Source organism: Moschus berezovskii, chromosome 20 (assembly GCF_049115385.1).
Source record: "Moschus berezovskii isolate FMDL1 chromosome 20, NW_MosBer_1.0, whole genome shotgun sequence".
NCBI lineage: Eukaryota > Metazoa > Chordata > Mammalia > Artiodactyla > Moschidae > Moschus > Moschus berezovskii.
This window is the reverse complement of record NC_142479.1, coordinates 51520553-51538061: the sequence shown is the minus strand read 5'-3', so window position 1 is coordinate 51538061 and position 17509 is coordinate 51520553. Positions and strand designations below refer to the sequence as shown.

The window sequence follows — 17509 nt, the reverse complement described above, 5'->3', positions numbered from 1 at the left end:
CCAGTCCCGAGTCTCACCTTATCCAGACAGTTCACCTTCTCCGTGGGGTACACGATCTTGCCGCACCGAGCGCAGTTAGGATTCATGGCTCCGGGAAAGGCTGGGGCGAGGACGCCCGAGCTCGCGCGCGTTCTCTTTCCCCGAAGCGAGCTGGCGGGAGACGGCCGCGGCCTCAACTGCACAGGCGACAGCGACGGCGGCTTGAGCTAGGGAACTGGCCTCCGCCCCCGCCCTCCTTCCCCTAATAAACACAGCGGGGAGGAGGGGCTGTACCGGGGCGGGGACGCGCCGCGGGCGCGGGCAGGGGCGCGCGCAGCCAGGCGCGCTCTCCCGGCGACGTGGGACTGCGCGGGGCGGGTTCCGGGGAGGACTGCGGGCCCAGCCGTACGCGCCTAGGTGAGCTCGCAAGCGGAAAGGGCCCTGGAATGCGCCCGGAGGCCAGGCGCGGACAGGCGACCTTGCCCAGGGTCCTTCCGCCGCTGGAGGCGGGGCAGGGGCGATCCGGTTGCATATCTGGGCACCTGGGCTGCAGGGCAGACGAGCCTCTCGCAACCGTCCAGGGTGGGGTTCGAACCCACTCGAACACCCAACCAGATTAGCCAGGTTTGGGGACTTCCTTTGTACCCGTCGGTACCTGGGTAGAAATCCGCTGATCAACGGGAACCCCCCTGCCCCGCCCCTAGGATGTTAGCCAGGCCCTGCAACATTCTCTCCCACAGTTTGTAGGGCGGGACCCGTCCCTTCCTCCAGGACTCAGTCCCTCGCAGACCGGGTTAGTTCCGTACCCGCGCCTCAGCCGTGCAGCTTTCCCTTAGTTCCCGAATCCAGCGAGCTTCTGCTTTGCGCTTGATCCCTTTTTCTCTTGCGTTTCTTTCTCCTTATTTACCCTTACTGTTCACCTTTAGTCTTAACTACTGTTCACCAGTAGTCTTAACACCCAAAAGAGCCTCATCCAAGCCAAGGCGCGGCGTGGGGGTATAGCTCAGTGGTAGAGCATTTGACTGCAGATCAAGAGGTCCCTGGTTCAAATCCGGGTGCCCCCTCGGCGATTTTTTCCTAATTTTTGTCTAGTATAACTCTTTCCTTCTTGATTCATATTTTAACCTTGGGTCCTAGGTTAGAGAAATAGAGAAAAGCTATTTAAAAATTCCTTCCTCATTCTCCAACCGTAACGGAAGGCTTTCGGTTTTACTTCGTACTCAGCAGCAGGATGGGGTGGGTACAGGCACAAATCACATACAAAAACTTCAGGTCCCCACGACCCACGCCGGAGGTACCGGGATTTCTGCGGTCACCGGCGGCAGCCTCAGTCGTGTAAGGCGGTTCCAGGCGCTGGTTCAGGAGGCAAGACTCCCCCAACTTGATGTTTCATTTTGGGTAGGGGTGGGTCAGGAGAAGAGAACCCACAGATACAGATTTTCTCCAAACTTCAACTTTCTTTATTACCGGTGACAAGAGCGTGCCCTAAGCACCTTTCCTTATTGCTCAAAGCACCAGCACAGTGAAAGCAGTTTGAAAATGTGGAAATGGTCAATGCCGACCCAAAAGCTCATTTTAATTTACAAAAATAAAGTTATGTCCTGATATAAACTGATAAAAACTAATGTAGTGGTTCTCAAACTTGAGTGTGTGTCAGAATTAAGTAGAGAGCTCCTTAAAACACTACCCCGCCCCAACTACCAGTTTCTGATATTCTTGGCCTAGAGTGGGACCCCAAGAATTTGCATTCTTAACAAATTCCCAGGGGGTGTCGATGCTGCTGGACCACACTTTGAGAACCACTGAGCAAATAATACAATGCCATTAAGTTTCATAAGCTAAAGATGGGGACAGATAACTGTCCACTGCGTGACTGGCGGTTATCACTGTTGGGTCCAAGGAAAAAGATCAGGGAGCAAGAGCGACCCTCTCGACTAGGTTTTGCCCAAAAAAAGGAAAAAGAAAGGATAGTGGGAGAGGAATGGTTCTTGAGTCAGGGGGAATTTGTGGTATTTTAAACTTGGAATTTGGTTGTGTCATCCCTCAGGGCCCCAGGGGAATACTACTCTAATATTTTTTCCCCACGGCCCTGTTAGTGTCTAGAGAAAGAAGTGGCAATCCACTCCAGTATTCTTGCCTGGGAAATCCCATTGGCTGAGGAGCAATCCTTGGGGTAGCAAACCGTGGGACATGACTGAGTGACTGAGCATGCATTGCTGTGAGACAAGTTGTGAAGCTGAACATGGTGATTAAGCAGAGCTGCTGTGCCGTTCAAAGCTCAGAGGTGAGAAATAGCTAATTTTTCACCCTGTTCCTGGACACCAGGCCTCAAACTCCACCTGTAGGTTTATCAGGCCAAAACCCTGCCTTTGAGCTAATATAAAGAAGGCGAAAGCTGTCCACTTTTCATCTTAAATCTGTGCTGTGACTTTGCCACTATTATGAACTAGGCAAAATAATATTGCCCTGCTCAGGCATTCCATTTCTTCCCCTCCAAAGAAATTATGATTAACATTAAACCAGTAAGTCTTGAAGGATCTCAAACTGGAAAGGTCTCAGCCTTCTTTCTACCTACTGAGAGTACAGGTGGGGTGGCTTTCTTGCCACTGGGTCAGAGTGCTCACCAGAAAAGTGGTAGAGTCATTCCCCTGTGACTCTCTTTACTTCTCAGGGTTAAGAGTATTTTCTGAGAATCTCCAGGAAGTTTTGGATTCAGAACACACCTCTGACTTTGTGTTAACTTGCGACTGTGAAAAATGGAGAATCAGGGAAGGGGGCACCCGGATTTGAACCGGGGACCTCTTGATCTGCAGTCAAATGCTCTACCACTGAGCTATACCCCCTCTGCTGGCAGTGTCCTAGTAAATGCTTTTTACATCCATTCCAGACTTTTTTTTTTTCCTGAAAATTCTTTTTCCAAAATCAGTTTCTTCTTGCTATAAGATATTGAATAGTAATAACGAGGAACAACATTAAAAGACCTAATAAAAACATGGAATTTTGAAAATATGTGAACTTTTCTAAGTTCAATTCTTTATCCACGATCCCACTCATCTCTTCACCCTAAGAAGTCAGAGAAGAGTTTCTTGCAAAACTGAGTAAGGAATCCTTTCTCCTGTTCTCTCTAAAAAGAATGCAAGCACCAGTTGAACAGACATGTCCACTGAGAGACTTTCCCTGGCTATGTTCTCTAGTGGTCCCTCTCTATTTTTAGGAAACAACTACTATGTGTCCCCTTGTAAGTGCAGAGCGTACTTTCAATAAAGAGATACAAAGGTTCTCATTCTCACTGACTTTAAAATCAAATGGAGACAGAATAGAAAAGTGCACAAATGAATAAACGAATAAGGAAAATGACTAAAAGACAAGATATGTGTTAGGGAGGTACAACCGGGTATTTCAAGATGCATAGTCAGGGAAAAGTTTCTTCACAGGTGATTTTGGAGTTAAGACATGGATGACATGAAAGAGACAGCCATTTGCCCATCTGTTGGGAGTGGGCATTCCAGTTAAAGGAATTGGTTGCTGCATTGGTCCTAGGGATGAAACTATAATTCTAAAAGATACATGCACCCCTATGTTCATAGCAGCACTATTCACAACAGCCAGGACATGGGAACAACCTAAATATCCATTGACTAGATAAAGATGTAGTACATATATACAATGGAATACTAAGCAGTCATAAAATAGAATGAAATAATGCCATTTGCAACACTGTGGCTGGACCTAGAGATTTTCATACTAAGAAAAGTCAGAAAGAGAAAGACAAATACCGTATAATATTACTTATTTGTGGAATCTAAAATATGACACGAATGTATCCAGGAAACAGAAACAGACTCACAGACATAGAGAACAGACCTGTGGTTGCCAAGGTGCTGGGAGGGATGGCTTGTGAGTTTGGGATTAGCAGGTGCAGACTATTATATATAGAATGAATAAAGAATAAAGCCCTACTGTATATAGCACAGGGAACTATATTCAATATCCTGTAATAAACCATAATGGAAAACTATAATATATACACACATATATATATATAGCTGAATCACTTTGCTGTATACCTGAAACTAACACAACATTGTAAATTAACTATGCGTTTTGCGCATGTTAGTCACTCAGTGGTGTCCGACTCTGCGACCCCATGGACTGTAGCCAACCAGGCTTCTCTGTCCATGGAATTTAATAAAAAATTTTTTTTTAAAAAGAATGACTCTTCTTTTTTGACTTCACTACCTGGGTGCATGTGATTTCCTGAGATAACACAGAGAAAGAAGTAAATTTACAACAACAAAAAATCCTCAAGAGTTTCTTTTTAAAACTCTGAAACAAAGGTAATTAAGTAAAGCCCCCTAGCTTCATAGACTTCACATTATAGTATAAGGTCAATATGCTAAGTCTGAGGTGCCCAACAGACATAGAAGATTTTAAGTATGCACCTAGAGATCTAGTTATTTCTGAAGTTCAGAAACATGTCTGGATTGGAAATGTGATTTGAAGAGTTGTCAGTATTCTTGCCTGGGGAATCCCAGAGACGGCGGAGCCTGGTGGGCTGCCATCTATGGGGTCGCACAGAGTCGGACACGACTGAAGTGACTTAGCAGCAGTAGCAGCAGCAGTATATAGCTGGTAGCTGGTGAAAAATCAATCCCAGAAGTGCGCTAGATTCGACTCACACCGGCTTGTGAGAACCAATTATTAAATTTTCCAGAATTTTTAAAGCCAGTTGATTTCACTTGAAATTAGCAGATGGACGTTTTTACGCTATGATAATTGGCAAATCCTACAAATCAGGTCCTGGGGAACCAGTTATTAGCCTTTTATCAGCACAATCCTACTTCTGACTGGCTCTGATGTTCTCCAAAAAGGAAGAGGCCAGCATTCTCTGAGGAGGAAAGATAAGATGTAGAAGGTTTGAGAATGGAGAACGTGTGTGAAATAATCATTTTAGAGAGTGAGAAAGTGAATCTAGTCAGTCAGTGGTGGAGGAGTAATAGACACGGAGCCTGTTTCAGGTTGGTGGAGTGGCTCAGACTTCTGAGCGCTCCTCTAACAACATTCTACTGCTTGGGTGCAAGCTTGGTGTAATGCCATAGTTGAGTTGAATGAGTTTGAGTTTAATGAGGTTTGGCTGATAGGTACCACCAGGTTTGTAGTGAATCAGGCACACTGCCAACTACTGTGAGGAATACAAAAAGGAAAGCAACGTGATCCTACCCTCCAGGAACTTAGTCAATTGGGGAAACAAGATACAGATGCCAAGGGGGAAAAATTCCTGACAGTCGAGAAAGTAAATGTAGAGTAACAGAACTGTGAAGAAAGCTTGTTGATAATGACAGAAATGAAGTCAAAGACTTTCTTAATATTTGGTAGTGAAAAAGAAAAACTGGACCGGTGATCATAGCTAAAGCGAGGATTTTCCAACCTAGGGGAAATCTATTGATGTTTGAAGGAGCAAAGCGAGTGGAAGAGACTCAAGATGCGGGAGATACCTTGGGAAAGACAAGGGAAGCACTTCTCGTGCGCAAAGCATAGGCTGAGGATTCAGTACAACTTGGGATGCAGGCAGGGAGGATAGAAATTAGACTTAAAGAATTCCCAGATGTCAGAGGTATAAGAGGTTGTAATTGTTGGAGGAGAGAAATCCTATCGCACACCCCACAGTGTGTCTGGCTGGACTGGACTTTGTCTTTCCGTCCTTCCCTCTTACCATTTGGGTCCGTTTGGGTCTGGATTGCCTTTTCTCTTGGTCCTTAAGCATCAACCTGAGAAACCCGAAAGAGTTGGTCATACACATATCAAACTATTGTTAATCACCAAGGCAACGTCTGCGCCCATAAACACTACAAATAAACTGTAATCTCCTTTTCACCAGCAGAGGGGGTATAGCTCAGGGGTAGAGCATTTGACTGCAGATCAAGAGGTCCCCGGTTCAAATCCGGGTGCCCCCTTGCGTCCTTACTTTTAACCCTTATCCACCTCAACAAAATAGGTAGCAAATATTTGGTCATTTGTCAGAGTTTTCTGGGAATACAGAAATTGGTCAACTACAGGCATCTGTGAGTCTCACATTCTAAAAAGGTCAACACCCAACTAAAGGGATTTCCGGTCCACCCAACGGGGTTCCAATCTGTGTTTAGAAGTTGAATTCTTCCATGTCTGCCTGTGAGACTCTTTCCACATAGGGAAAAAGAATTTACTTCGCACTTCCTTACCTGTTTCATTCTTGTCCATTCACGCATACAGCTTTCCAGCGGCTACATGTTGTCACAACAGACTAAATGTGGAAACATGAAAATCCAGATGTCTTTCATTTAGTCAGATATCAAAGAAATTTCTAAAAGGATGTAAATCCAAGCCGCTCTTCTCATTATTTTTAAAATTTAAGTGCAATTCTTTTTAAGCATATGTATTTTCTCAACATTCAAAAAAATGAAAAGCGTGGCATCCGAAGGCAAATGCTTCAGGGGAAATAGATGGGGAAACAATGGAAGCAGTGACAGACTTTTATTTTCTTGGGCTCCAAAATCACTGCAGATGGTGACTGCAGCCATGAAATTAAAAAACGCTTGCTCCTTGGAAGGAAAACTGTGACAAACCTAGACAGCATATTCAAAAGCAGACCCTTCCAATAAAGGTCTGTCTAGTCAAGGCTATGGTTTTCCAGTAGTCATGTATGGATGTGAAAGTTAGACTATAGCGAAAGCTGAGCACCGAAGAATTGATGCTTTTGAACTGTGTTGTTGGAGAAGACTCTTGAGAGTCCCTTGGATTTCAAGGAGATCCAACCAAGCAGTCCTAAAGGAAATCAGTCCTGAATATTCATTGGAAGGACTGATGCTAAAGCTGAAGCTACAAATATTTTGGCATCCTGACTCATTGGAAAAGACCCTGATGCTGGGAAACATTGAAGGCAGGAGGAGAAGGGGACGACAGAGGATGAGATGGTTGGATGGTATCATGGACGCAATGGACATGAGTTTGAGTAGGCTCCAGGAGTTGGTGATGGACAGGGAACCCCGGCATGCCGCAGTCCATGGGGTCACAAAGAATCGGACATGACTGAACAACTGAACGTAACTGATTTTAACAGGTAGTGGATCATTTTAAATATTTCACAATTTAAATCTCTAATCTGGTGACTGTCAGTAGATAGATACAACTATAAAACAAAACTTTTTTGGAGTCCTCAATAATTTAAGAATGTAAAGGATATTCAGATGAAAATATTTGAGAACCAATGCTCTAAGTAACAAACCAAGACAACTAATACAGGCAGAAAAACAAAATTTCTGGAAAAGTTGATTTTGGTTTTTGATGTGTCAGTCTGAAGTGCCTGTGGAGGTGTCTCTATCACTGTTTCCATATGTTAGCTAGAGCTAAGCAGAAATGTCTTAGGCTGAGATACAGAATTGGGAGTTATCAGCTTATTTGATAGTAATGGAAGGTATTGGGTGGTGTGATCACTCAGAGAAATACACTGAGAAGGGGCAATGAGTAAGGAGAGAGCAATATAGCATAGTGGCTTGGAGCCTGTACTTTGGAATCAGTCAGATTCAGGATACCATTCCACCTCTACCTTTCATGATTTGTTTGATCTTGGACAAAAACACTTAATCTTTCTATTTCCTAGTTTCCTTATCTGTAAAATGAGATACCTAAGTCACAGGGTTGTGGGGAGGATTCAAGAAATCACATTGGTATAAAATGCTTAACTCCATGATTAGCATTTAAGAACACTCCATAAATAGTAACTTCTATTATTACTAGCATCTTGGAAACCATAGGTGAAGAGTGTTAAGAAGATGGGACTGGTCCCAGTGTGCAACAATGTGAGGTGAAGTAAGATAAAGACTGAGGAGTGTCCTTGGATTCCGGAAAGAGTGGGTCACGATGAACTTTCTAGTATAATTTATCCATATACATAATTTCTAGTATAATTTCAGTCATATAGTGAGGAAATAAACTAGATTACAGAGGTTCAAGGAATGTATGCACCCAGGAAGTAAAGAAGTAAAGACAGATCATTTCGCAGCTCTGATTTTCATGGACCAGTGAAACTACCCCAGAGATGGCAGTGTTGAGATGGTGAAAAGCTGACGTAGGATTTAAAGGAATGTTTTTAACAACAAAAAAGATGAAGGATGATAATCCTTTCAATTGAGCAAATGCAGCTTTATGAGAAACACAGTATTTTTCAAATATTTCTAATTTTGCCATAGAAGGATGAAAATTCCTTCATGCCAGGATGCTGACATATGGAAACCACTGAGGTAGACTTCATTTCTTCAGCAATCATTTGCCACGTATTTATTGAGCCAGGCCCTATGCTGAATGCTGGGGATATGCTGTTGAACAACAATAACAAAAAAACATGAACTCAGCTTTTACTGGAACACATAGACTAACTGTGGGGGTGGGAAGTCATTCAGCAAAGTCATGAAATACATATTTAAGAACTGAAATAAACAGTATTATGAAAAAATACCTCTTAAGAGAAGTCAGAGTAAAATTTCTCTAATAAAAAGATATTTAAGCTGAGATCTGTAAAAAATCAATAGATGTAAAAATGTAACACTTTCAGTTCAGTTCAGTCCCTCAGTCGTGTCCAATTCTTTGCGACCCCATGAACCGCAGCACGCCAGGCCTCCCTGTCCATCACCAACTTCTGGAGTTCACCCAAACCCATGTTCATCGAGTTGATGATGCCATCCAGCCATCTCATCCTCTGTCATCCCCTTCTCCTCCTGCCCTCAATCTTTCCCAGCATCAGGGTCTTTTCCAATGAGTCAACTCATCGCATGAGGTGGCCAAAGTACTGGAGTTTCAGCTTTAGCATCAGTCCCTCCAATGAACACCCAGGATTGATCTCCTTTAGAATGGACTGGTTGGATCTCCTGGCGGTACAAGGGACTCTCAAGAGTCTCCTCCAACACCACAGTTCAAAAGCATCAATTCTTCGGCGCTCAGCTTTCTTCACAATCCAACTCTCACATCCATACACGACCACTGGAAAAACCATAGCCTTGACTAGACGGACCTTTGTTGGCAAAGTAATGTCTCTGCTTTTTAATATGCTGTCTAGGTTGGTCATAACTTTCCTTCCAAGGAGTAAGCGTCTTAACACTTTACATCATGTAAAAATACAAGATGAGGGTAGACAGGGTAGAGTATGCCAAGCATGTGTGAGGCCTATGGCTATTCAGGAGCATATATGGTATCTGGGACAGAAAGGCCAACTCTGCAGAGCAAGAGAGAACGTGGTGCAAGATGAGGTTACGAGGTAGGACAATGCTAGGTCAGGGCCCAGTAGGCCATGATATGGATTTTAACTTTGATTCTAAGAGTACAGAAACCATTGGAGGGTTTTCAAGAGAGTGACATAGTAATATTTACATTTCTGAAAAATTATTTCTGGCCATTATATGAACACTTAGTGGATGGATGATGGAGAAATAGAGGCCAAGAGACCTATTATGGAGCTTCAGAAGTAGTTCAGGCAAGAGATGGAGGTGGCTTGACCAGAGTGTTAGTAGAGGAGATAGAAGTGGATAGACTTGAGAGACACTGAGAAGGCAGACTGAAGAGAACTTGGGCAGGAATCTCAGAGGCACACCTAGATGGATGGTGGTTCCATTTATCAAGAGAGGCAAAAATGAGAATGAAATCATATATTCAGACACACATTGAATTCGGCTAAGTGGAGAGAGAGAAACAGGTAGCTAGAGAAACTGGCAGGAGCAAGTGAAGGATTTAAGAGTGAGAAGGACGATTTATAAATGTATAGATTAAGAGACCTCTTAATGTTGAAGTGCTCCAGAGGTTAGTCTCTTTTATTTACCCTTTCTTCTTTTTGAATTCATCCACTATTGTGGCTTTACTTATATGCTGACAACTCCCAAATTTCTATCTCCCTCTTTCTGGAACTCCAGGCTAATATGTCCAATTTGCTATTGAAATCTCTCTTTTTTGGTCTAACAGACATCTAATTCAACATCTCCAAAACTGAACTGCTATTCTTACCCCCAAAGCTGTTCCTCTCACAGCTTTCCCCATCTCAGTTGATGGCAACTTGCTCAGAACTAAAGCTTTGGAAACTTTCTCCTCTTTCTCTTCATCCCACATTTTGTTGGCTCTGTCTCCAAATATATCCAGAATCTGATCACATTACAGTACTTCTACTGCTACCACTCTGGTCCAAACCACCACCATTTCTCTTCTGAGTTATTGCAAGAGCTTCCCAAATAGGTCTTCTTACTTGTATCTTTGTGTTCCCTCCCACAGTCTAGTCTCAATTAGAGTGATCCTTCTGACATATTAGTTAGATCATTTCCTTCCTCTGCTTACAACTTAATGATTTCCAATTCAGTCTGTAAATGTCAAAGTCCATAGTGATGTACAGAGCCCTACATGATCCAGTTCCATTACTTCTGACCTTCATTCTATTGCTTTTCGCTTCACTTACTCTGTCTAGTCATTCCTGGCTTCCCTGCTGGTCCTCACATTGTTCAGGCACAATCCCACATTGGTTGAGGACTGTCTGGATTGCTCTTCTTAGACAATCAAATTGCTAACTCCCTCATTTCAAAATCTTTGCCCTAATGTCAACTTCTTCCATAAAGCCACACTGACCATTCTATTTTGAACTGCAATTTGCCCCTCTTTCCACTTCCAGATTCCTCTTTTTTCTACTTTTTTTCCCATAGTACTTATCAGTATCTAACACACTATATGCTGCCATTATTACGTCTATGGTTCAGTATCTAATATCCACCTTCATCACCAACCTGACTGGATGTAACTTTCATAAGGGCAAGAATGATCCGTTTTGTTCTGATGTAATACTTTGGCCACCTCATGCGACGAGTTGACTCACTGGAAAAGAGTCTGATGCTGGGAGGGATTGGGGGTGGGAGGAGAAGGGGACGACAGAGAATGAGATGGCTGGATGGCATCACCGACTCGATGGACATGAGTTTGAGTGAACTCCGGGAGTTGGTGATGGACAGGGAGGCCTGGCGTGCTGTGATTCATGGGGTCACAAAGAGTCGGACACGACTGAGCAACTGAACTGAACTGAGTCTAGCCTATGCCCAGGACAGAATCTGGAATCAGGAGTCTTTTAATATTTGAATGAATGCATCGACAGAAAGAAGCCTGAAGAACGGGAAAGCCTGAGGCAATGAAAAGAATGATGAATATAGCAAGATACAGAAAATACAAGTGGGTTTGGGACCAAGCACACACAATATGGAATTATCTGTAGGCCTACAATGGCACCTCTCAGTTGTATCACATCCTAATGAAACCGTTTCCAGCTCTTTAACCCTCGCCCGCAACGCCCGTGCGTTCTCTGCGGGCCATTTAATCATTTCTGAATCTCTAGTGTCCATCTAAGTCCCTGGCACATAGTGTCCCGATCAATTAAACCAATGTTTCTGTGTCCCAAACAACTAGTCCCAAGCTCCTATTGAATGTACTCTGGGTATATATCATTCATTCTGCAGCTCTCAACCCCTACACCGCTCACTTTGTATCGCGAGCTCTAGGCGACGTCCCGCACTTATGACGTAATAAGTCAGCGCCCTGGGGAAGGAGGCGGATTGCGCAGACTCCGGGTCACGTGCCCAGATTGGGCGGGGCGTCGGAGTTCATATCCCAGTGTCCTTTGTATCTACTTCCTTTTTGTCCCTTTCCGGCCTTCAAGATGTCGAAGCGAGGTGAGGTTTTGACTTTGGAAGATCCTTCGCCATCTGTTGCGCTGTGACTGCTGGCCTTGCCGGCAGCGGCGGCCGTGGGCAGCTGGGGCGATTTGCTCTGCTCGAGGCCCGAGAGGGCTTGCAGGGTTCATCGGGAGAGCACCGGGAGAGCCCCTGAAAGTGACGGGGCCGGCTGGAGGGTTGAGTTGGCAGGATCCAGTCGTGACTCTAGATCGAACTCTGCGGGTTCACTCCGCGTCACCGCTGCAGTAACGGGACTGGGGTTGGACTGACTTAAGCCCCAGCGTGGGCGGCTTGTGCAGTCTCCCACCCTGCAGGAAGAATTGCGTGGTGCAAAAGTTGGGTGGAGAATTGAGTCTTCCAGGCCAGTTAATCTCAGTCTAATGTTGTGGTAGTGAGGACTTGGCTATTGGCCTTGAGAACTGGGTGGCACATGGGGCAGGGAGTGTGTGGTTTCCTAGAGAGAACGAATCTACAGTGTGCCGTTTCCCAAAGCATACGCGAGTGAACTTCTACTCTAAGCATGTGAAAGGGACTCCGAACCATGACTGGGCAGTGTTCTCTACTGTTTCCGTTCCTACTTACAGGACGTGGTGGGTCCTCTGGTGCGAAATTCCGAATTTCCTTGGGTCTTCCGGTTGGAGCCGTGATCAACTGTGCTGACAACACAGGTGAGACCTTCGGCTGCCCCCTGCCATACTCACCCTTTTAAAAGCACTCAGTGGGCCTTTTGCTGATGACCCGCTGAGCCGTCCAGAAAGGGCAGAGTGAAAACACCGCTTTTGGGTGAAGCGGCAGCATGTTGTGTTGTTTTGCTTCAATCGGTGGTGTGACAAGGTGTTCAACCTATTGCGGACTATCTGCTTGGGAGTGCGAGTGGAGGAGGTGGTGTTTGGAAATCGCATCTCTGCCTGATTGGCCCTCAAAAGTAGTCTCCATTTTTGTTTACATTCTTTTATAGGAGCCAAAAATCTATATATCATCTCCGTGAAGGGGATCAAGGGACGATTGAATAGACTTCCGGCTGCTGGTGTGGGTGACATGGTGATGGCCACAGTCAAGAAAGGCAAACCAGAGCTCAGAAAGAAGGGTGAGTAGAGAGATGGAATTCTCCTTTTGGTCTATGGACAGTTGAAAGATTTCTCTCATTATTGGAAAAATAAAACAGTAATTTTGCCATTCTCAGGGCCTCTTAAAGCTTGATCTAGTTAACAATAGTTAATAGACTTGTCTCACATACCTACACCTTAAGTAGAAGCAAGAGCCCTGTCCTACTGGGATTTACAGTCCATCTACATGATTCCTTCTCAAGCTGTCTCCTTTTAGTTCTTGTTTTTTTGTTCCAACTTATATTCCTTCCTTTGTGGCTCAGATGTTCCCTATCTGGAATATTCTAATTCTAGTTGTCTTCTGCTCCTTTCCTTCTTGACACCTCTCCTTACCCCATTCTCTCCCCTTTCCCAAATAACCTTGGATCCAGGTGGTAATTTTTGTATGTGACATTTAGGGTTGTCTCTTCTGTGAGAGCAGGTAATTGTTTTCAGTTGCTGATTCCTTGGCTATAGACTAGGTGGTACCAGGTGAGAGTGCAGCCTTAAGACCTGAATCACCCCAGGCAAGTTTCTTGGCTCAGAGGGTAAAGCATTTGCCTACAATGTGGGAGACCTGGGTTCGATCCCTGGGTCGGGAAGATTCCCTGGAGAGAGGAAATGGCAACCCACTCCAGTACTCTTTTGCCTGGAAAATCCTGTGGACTGAGAAGCCTGGTAGACTACAGTCCATGGGGTTGCAAAGAGTCGGATACGACTGAGCGACTTCACTTCAATGATACATAGATGAGATTAACTCAGGGTTGTGACTGAACGAAAGTTCAGTATGGTTACTTCTAAATCTCTTTGAGAGAAACTGAAACCTGAGGCTGCTTGTTGCCTAATTGTGGACCACCCCAAAAAGTTTTCCCACTACATGTATGGATTAGGGGTTGGGGCTGAGACAATGCTGAACTGTTTGGCTTTACAGCTTCTGATATTCAATGCACTTGACTTTCCAGCTCTGTTGACCTCTAGTATGCACTTGGGGACTTGGTAGGTGAAGAATAACCATTGCAGTTAAGCACTGATAAAGCAGTGTGTTGATCAGGGTCACCATGCAACTGCACAGGCTGTCCTCCTAGAACACTTGCGGGGTCTGGTCTGTGGCCTGGGAAGCTGTCAGGGAAGAGCAGAGCAGTTGTCCATCACTGTGGGTGAGATGGCAGCAGGGCATGCTGTCTGTCTCAATCAGTTGTGGGACAGACCAGAGAACACTTCTTGTTTTAAAACTAGGTCTGACTTTCCAACTCTGTTACTTTATTCTTTGGGCCTTGTTTCTTCTAAATGATACTGTTAGCCCTTGAACAGCATGGGTTTGAACTGCACGGGTGCACTTAAACACAGATTTTTTTTTTCCACTAAATATGTATTACTGTACCACACAACCTAAGGTTGAATCAGCAGATACAGAGGGTCAGCTAAAAGTTACAGGTGGGTTTTAGACTGCACATTATAATGTGCAGAAATGTGGGACAGGACTGGAAATCCAGAATCCTGGATTCATATGATCTTATTTATTTGTTAGATTCATTTGTGAGAATTGTTAAATACATGAGGGTCCAGTGGAGAGTCTCAGTCAGCATCACCTGTCACTCTGTGTATCCCGTTGTTAAAAACTCAAAAAACTGTATGTGAACACAGTACTTGCTTCAAGGATAGCCAGGATCCCTGTCCTTAAAAAAATCCTGTTTCCCGTCTCATCTTAAAATACGGGGCTTCCCTGGTAGCTCAGTTGGTAAAGAATCTGCCTTCAGGGCAGGAGATCCTGGTTTGATCCCTGGGTCAGGAAGATTCCCTGGAGAAGGTAATGGCAACCCACTCGAGTATTCTTGCCTGGAAAGTCCTATGGGCAGAGGAATCTGTTTGACTACAGTCAGGGTCGCACAAGTCCGAAACAACTTAGTGACTAAACCACCACATCTTAAATATAGAAATTTTAACTATTATCCCTAGTTTGCAAGAGGAACACTTAAACGTCATAAGATTGCATAACCTGTTCAAGGTCTCCAAACTACTGTCAGTCAAGATTTGAATTCAGGTCTGTTGGACTCTAGTTCTATCAAGTGCAGTCGATGCTTCGAATATCTGGAAAAGTATTCACTTTAGAGCAGGTAGGTTTTAAAAAGTTACTTATTACCCTGGAAAGCAGTTTCTCAAAAAGTTAAACCTAGAGTTAAATAAATACAAGTTGAATTTCTGTTACCTGACTCTTAGGCCTCCAAGAGATGATCGTTTTTTGTATTTTGTTGCATGTCCTATTTTCCAATGTAAGTAAGACCATTTCATTCCCATAACTCATTCTTGCTTCACAGATGATTATCTTGGATATAAAAAATTATAGAAATGTATAATCATTTAAAGTGATTGTGTTCTGTGCATGTGCCATGAGATATTTAGGTTAATTGCAAGTTTGCTGATTAAAACACATACTTGCAGTTAGAATGGCATAAAGTGCTAATTTTATGTCAAAGTTTGTACTTGGAGGTCTTGATAGAAATGAGGATGAATATTTATTGTGTAATGAGTTACTAGCTTGGCCTCTAGTCTGAGGAAGGTCTGTTTCCCAATTCTCTGACATTGGGATCTTAACAGTACCTACCTCTTGTACGAAGTAGGGAAATGTATAGAAAGTGCTTAACAAGTTTCCTGTTGGTGTGTTGCTGATCTGTACTCCCAGAATACAGATTCATGCTTGTAAGGAAATGCTTACAGTTTGAACTTAGAAGTAAGGTCTTTCTTTAAGGGGTGATGGATATTCTGTCTTTCACACTTGATTTTAAGAAATGAAGAAGCTAATGAGGATGCATTCTGTCCAAATGGGGAATGTTAGGAAGCTCGACAAGGTGTAAACCTCTTTCTCATGGTGACATTGGTGCTTGACAGGTTTAATGACAACTGTTTTTTTTTTTTCTCTCTTAGTACATCCAGCGGTGGTAATTCGACAACGAAAGTCATACCGGAGAAAAGACGGTGTGTTTCTTTATTTTGAAGATAATGCAGGGGTCATAGTAAACAATAAAGGCGAGATGAAAGGTAAGAAAGAATCCACATCTTTGTTCAGCTTCTGAGATTTGATGATTGAATTCAAGAAGTGTGCAAGGAAAGGACCCTTTGAGCTTATGTGCTGCTTCATTCTTTTGTGCAGGTTCTGCCATCACAGGACCAGTTGCAAAGGAGTGTGCAGACTTGTGGCCCAGGATTGCATCCAATGCTGGCAGCATTGCATGATTCTTCGGTGTATTTGTAAAAAAATAAAAATTATTTGCTCCCAATGCTTGCCCTTCTGTTTGTTTCTACGTGTTACTCTTGATACCACCTAATCCTTACCTGAATTTTTTAGTTCTTAAATTACAAAAATGATATATACTGTTTGGTTACAGGTTACCCCAGGTAACTGCCCTGCAATTAGAAAGGTATTTGAGATAAGGTAGAATGTATGGTCAGATCCTGGACACTCATGGACTTCAAGGAATGTGAATAGGGACACCCTTTGGGGTACACACGTATATAATGTGCACTTTGCAGTTACAGGTTTTCTTTGGGTAAGTTGGTGCATGTAACACATGGTAATTGTTCGCTTGAAAGATGACTAAGTTGTTAATATCTACAAGTTTTTTTTTTTTGGTTTCAAAACTATTTTGACAGCATACATCTTTCAAACTGTAGCTTGAGAATAAATGATAGAATGTTAATACAGCAGGCTAATACCCTTTTTCCTCCTCCAAGCCATGAGAGTTGATTTAGGTGACATTCGGGGCTTGGGAAATGAGCACTCAGTTGGTTTGGATCAGTAATCTGGCCTAAAGATGTTGGGAGAGGATTTTTACACTAGTTTGTGTTCATGTATCTAGTAAAGTTTGTACAATAGATCTGTCTCTCCCCTACCTCATCCTCCAGACTGGTGAATTTCAGGTCTTTAATGTGACATGAAGCCCCCAGGTACTCCAAGAAACTGCCTGTTGTACAAGAGATCTGTTTGATACCTTGGGGAAGATTCCCTTGGAGGAGCAAATGGCAACCCACTCCAATATTCTTGCTTGGAAAATTCCATGGACAGAGGAGCCTGGCAGGCTATAGTCCATGGGGTTGCCAAGAGCCAAAACATGACAGTGTCACAAACTATAGACTTCCTATGATTTCACATTTGATTTATTAAGACTTGCCGGAGTGTAAAAAGATTAAACATGCTAAGTTGATACATCAGGACCAGTGATTATGTACAAGTATGTGGTGGTTTATTCGGGAAGTTGTGTCCGAATCTTGTGACCCCATAGACGGTATCCTGCCATGCTCTGTCCATGGGATTCTCCAGGCAAGAATACTGGAGTGGGTTGCCATTTCCTTCTCCAAGGGATCTTCCTGACCCAGGGATCGAACCCTGGTTTCCTTCACTGCAGGCTGATTCTTTACCAACTCAGTTACCAGGGAAGCAGGTATAATGCAACCTTTTTGTAAAAGCTACTTCCCTCGTAGCTCACTGGGTAAAAATCTGCCTGCAATGCAGGAGACCCAGGTTCCACCCTGGGTTGGGAAGATGCCCTGGAGAAGGAAATGGCAACCCACTCCAGTATTGCCTGGAGAATCCCATGGACAGAGGAGCCTGGCAACATACAGTCCCTGGGGGTTACAACAGTCAGACAGCGGCGAAACAACCAGCACAATAAAACTAGTAGCAAAAGAATTCCTGAATTAGTTGCCTCATTTGTGAAATAATAG

General features: G+C 43.8%; 2 protein-coding genes and 4 non-coding genes across 6 annotated transcripts in view; 4 read left to right on the top strand and 2 right to left on the bottom strand.

Annotated features, from left to right (window-relative positions):
• Nucleotides 1–258, bottom strand: part of LASP1 (LIM and SH3 protein 1) — a 39769-nt gene extending 39511 nt beyond the window's left edge. The window contains exon 1 of the mRNA XM_055407729.2: nt 18–258. Coding sequence (XP_055263704.1) covers nt 18–86 — 69 coding nt within the window. The 5' untranslated portion in view covers nt 87–258. The remainder of the gene's footprint in view (nt 1–17) is intronic.
• A 713-nt stretch (nt 259–971) lies between these two features.
• TRNAC-GCA (transfer RNA cysteine (anticodon GCA)) lies at nt 972–1043 on the top strand. The gene has a single exon. It is a non-coding gene; the product is annotated as a tRNA-Cys (tRNA).
• Nucleotides 1044–2750: 1707 nt separating this feature from the next.
• TRNAC-GCA (transfer RNA cysteine (anticodon GCA)) lies at nt 2751–2822 on the bottom strand. Its single transcript has one exon. It is a non-coding gene; the product is annotated as a tRNA-Cys (tRNA).
• Nucleotides 2823–5861: 3039 nt separating this feature from the next.
• On the top strand, nt 5862–5933 carry TRNAC-GCA (transfer RNA cysteine (anticodon GCA)). The gene has a single exon. It is a non-coding gene; the product is annotated as a tRNA-Cys (tRNA).
• Nucleotides 5934–11630: 5697 nt separating this feature from the next.
• RPL23 (ribosomal protein L23) lies at nt 11631–16065 on the top strand. Its single transcript, XM_055407728.2, has 5 exons — nt 11631–11702; nt 12290–12373; nt 12664–12792; nt 15713–15826; nt 15939–16065. The coding sequence occupies exons 1-5, from the start codon at nt 11690–11692 to the stop codon at nt 16019–16021; spliced, it is 423 nt and encodes a 140-aa protein (XP_055263703.1). The 5' UTR covers nt 11631–11689; the 3' UTR covers nt 16022–16065.
• Nucleotides 12405–12540, top strand: LOC129544834 (small nucleolar RNA SNORA21). Its single transcript, XR_008683578.1, has one exon. It is a non-coding gene; the product is annotated as a small nucleolar RNA SNORA21 (small nucleolar RNA).
• Nucleotides 16066–17509: the final 1444 nt, after the last annotated feature.

What these genes read in the sequence shown, in the direction of transcription:
- RPL23 (XM_055407728.2), top strand. An exon ending in CAACTGTGCTGACAACACAG is followed by an intron (nt 12,374 to 12,663) that starts GTGAGACCTTCG and finishes ATTCTTTTATAG; the next exon opens with GAGCCAAAAATCTATATATC. An exon ending in ACCAGAGCTCAGAAAGAAGG is followed by an intron (nt 12,793 to 15,712) that starts GTGAGTAGAGAG and finishes TTTCTCTCTTAG; the next exon opens with TACATCCAGCGGTGGTAATT.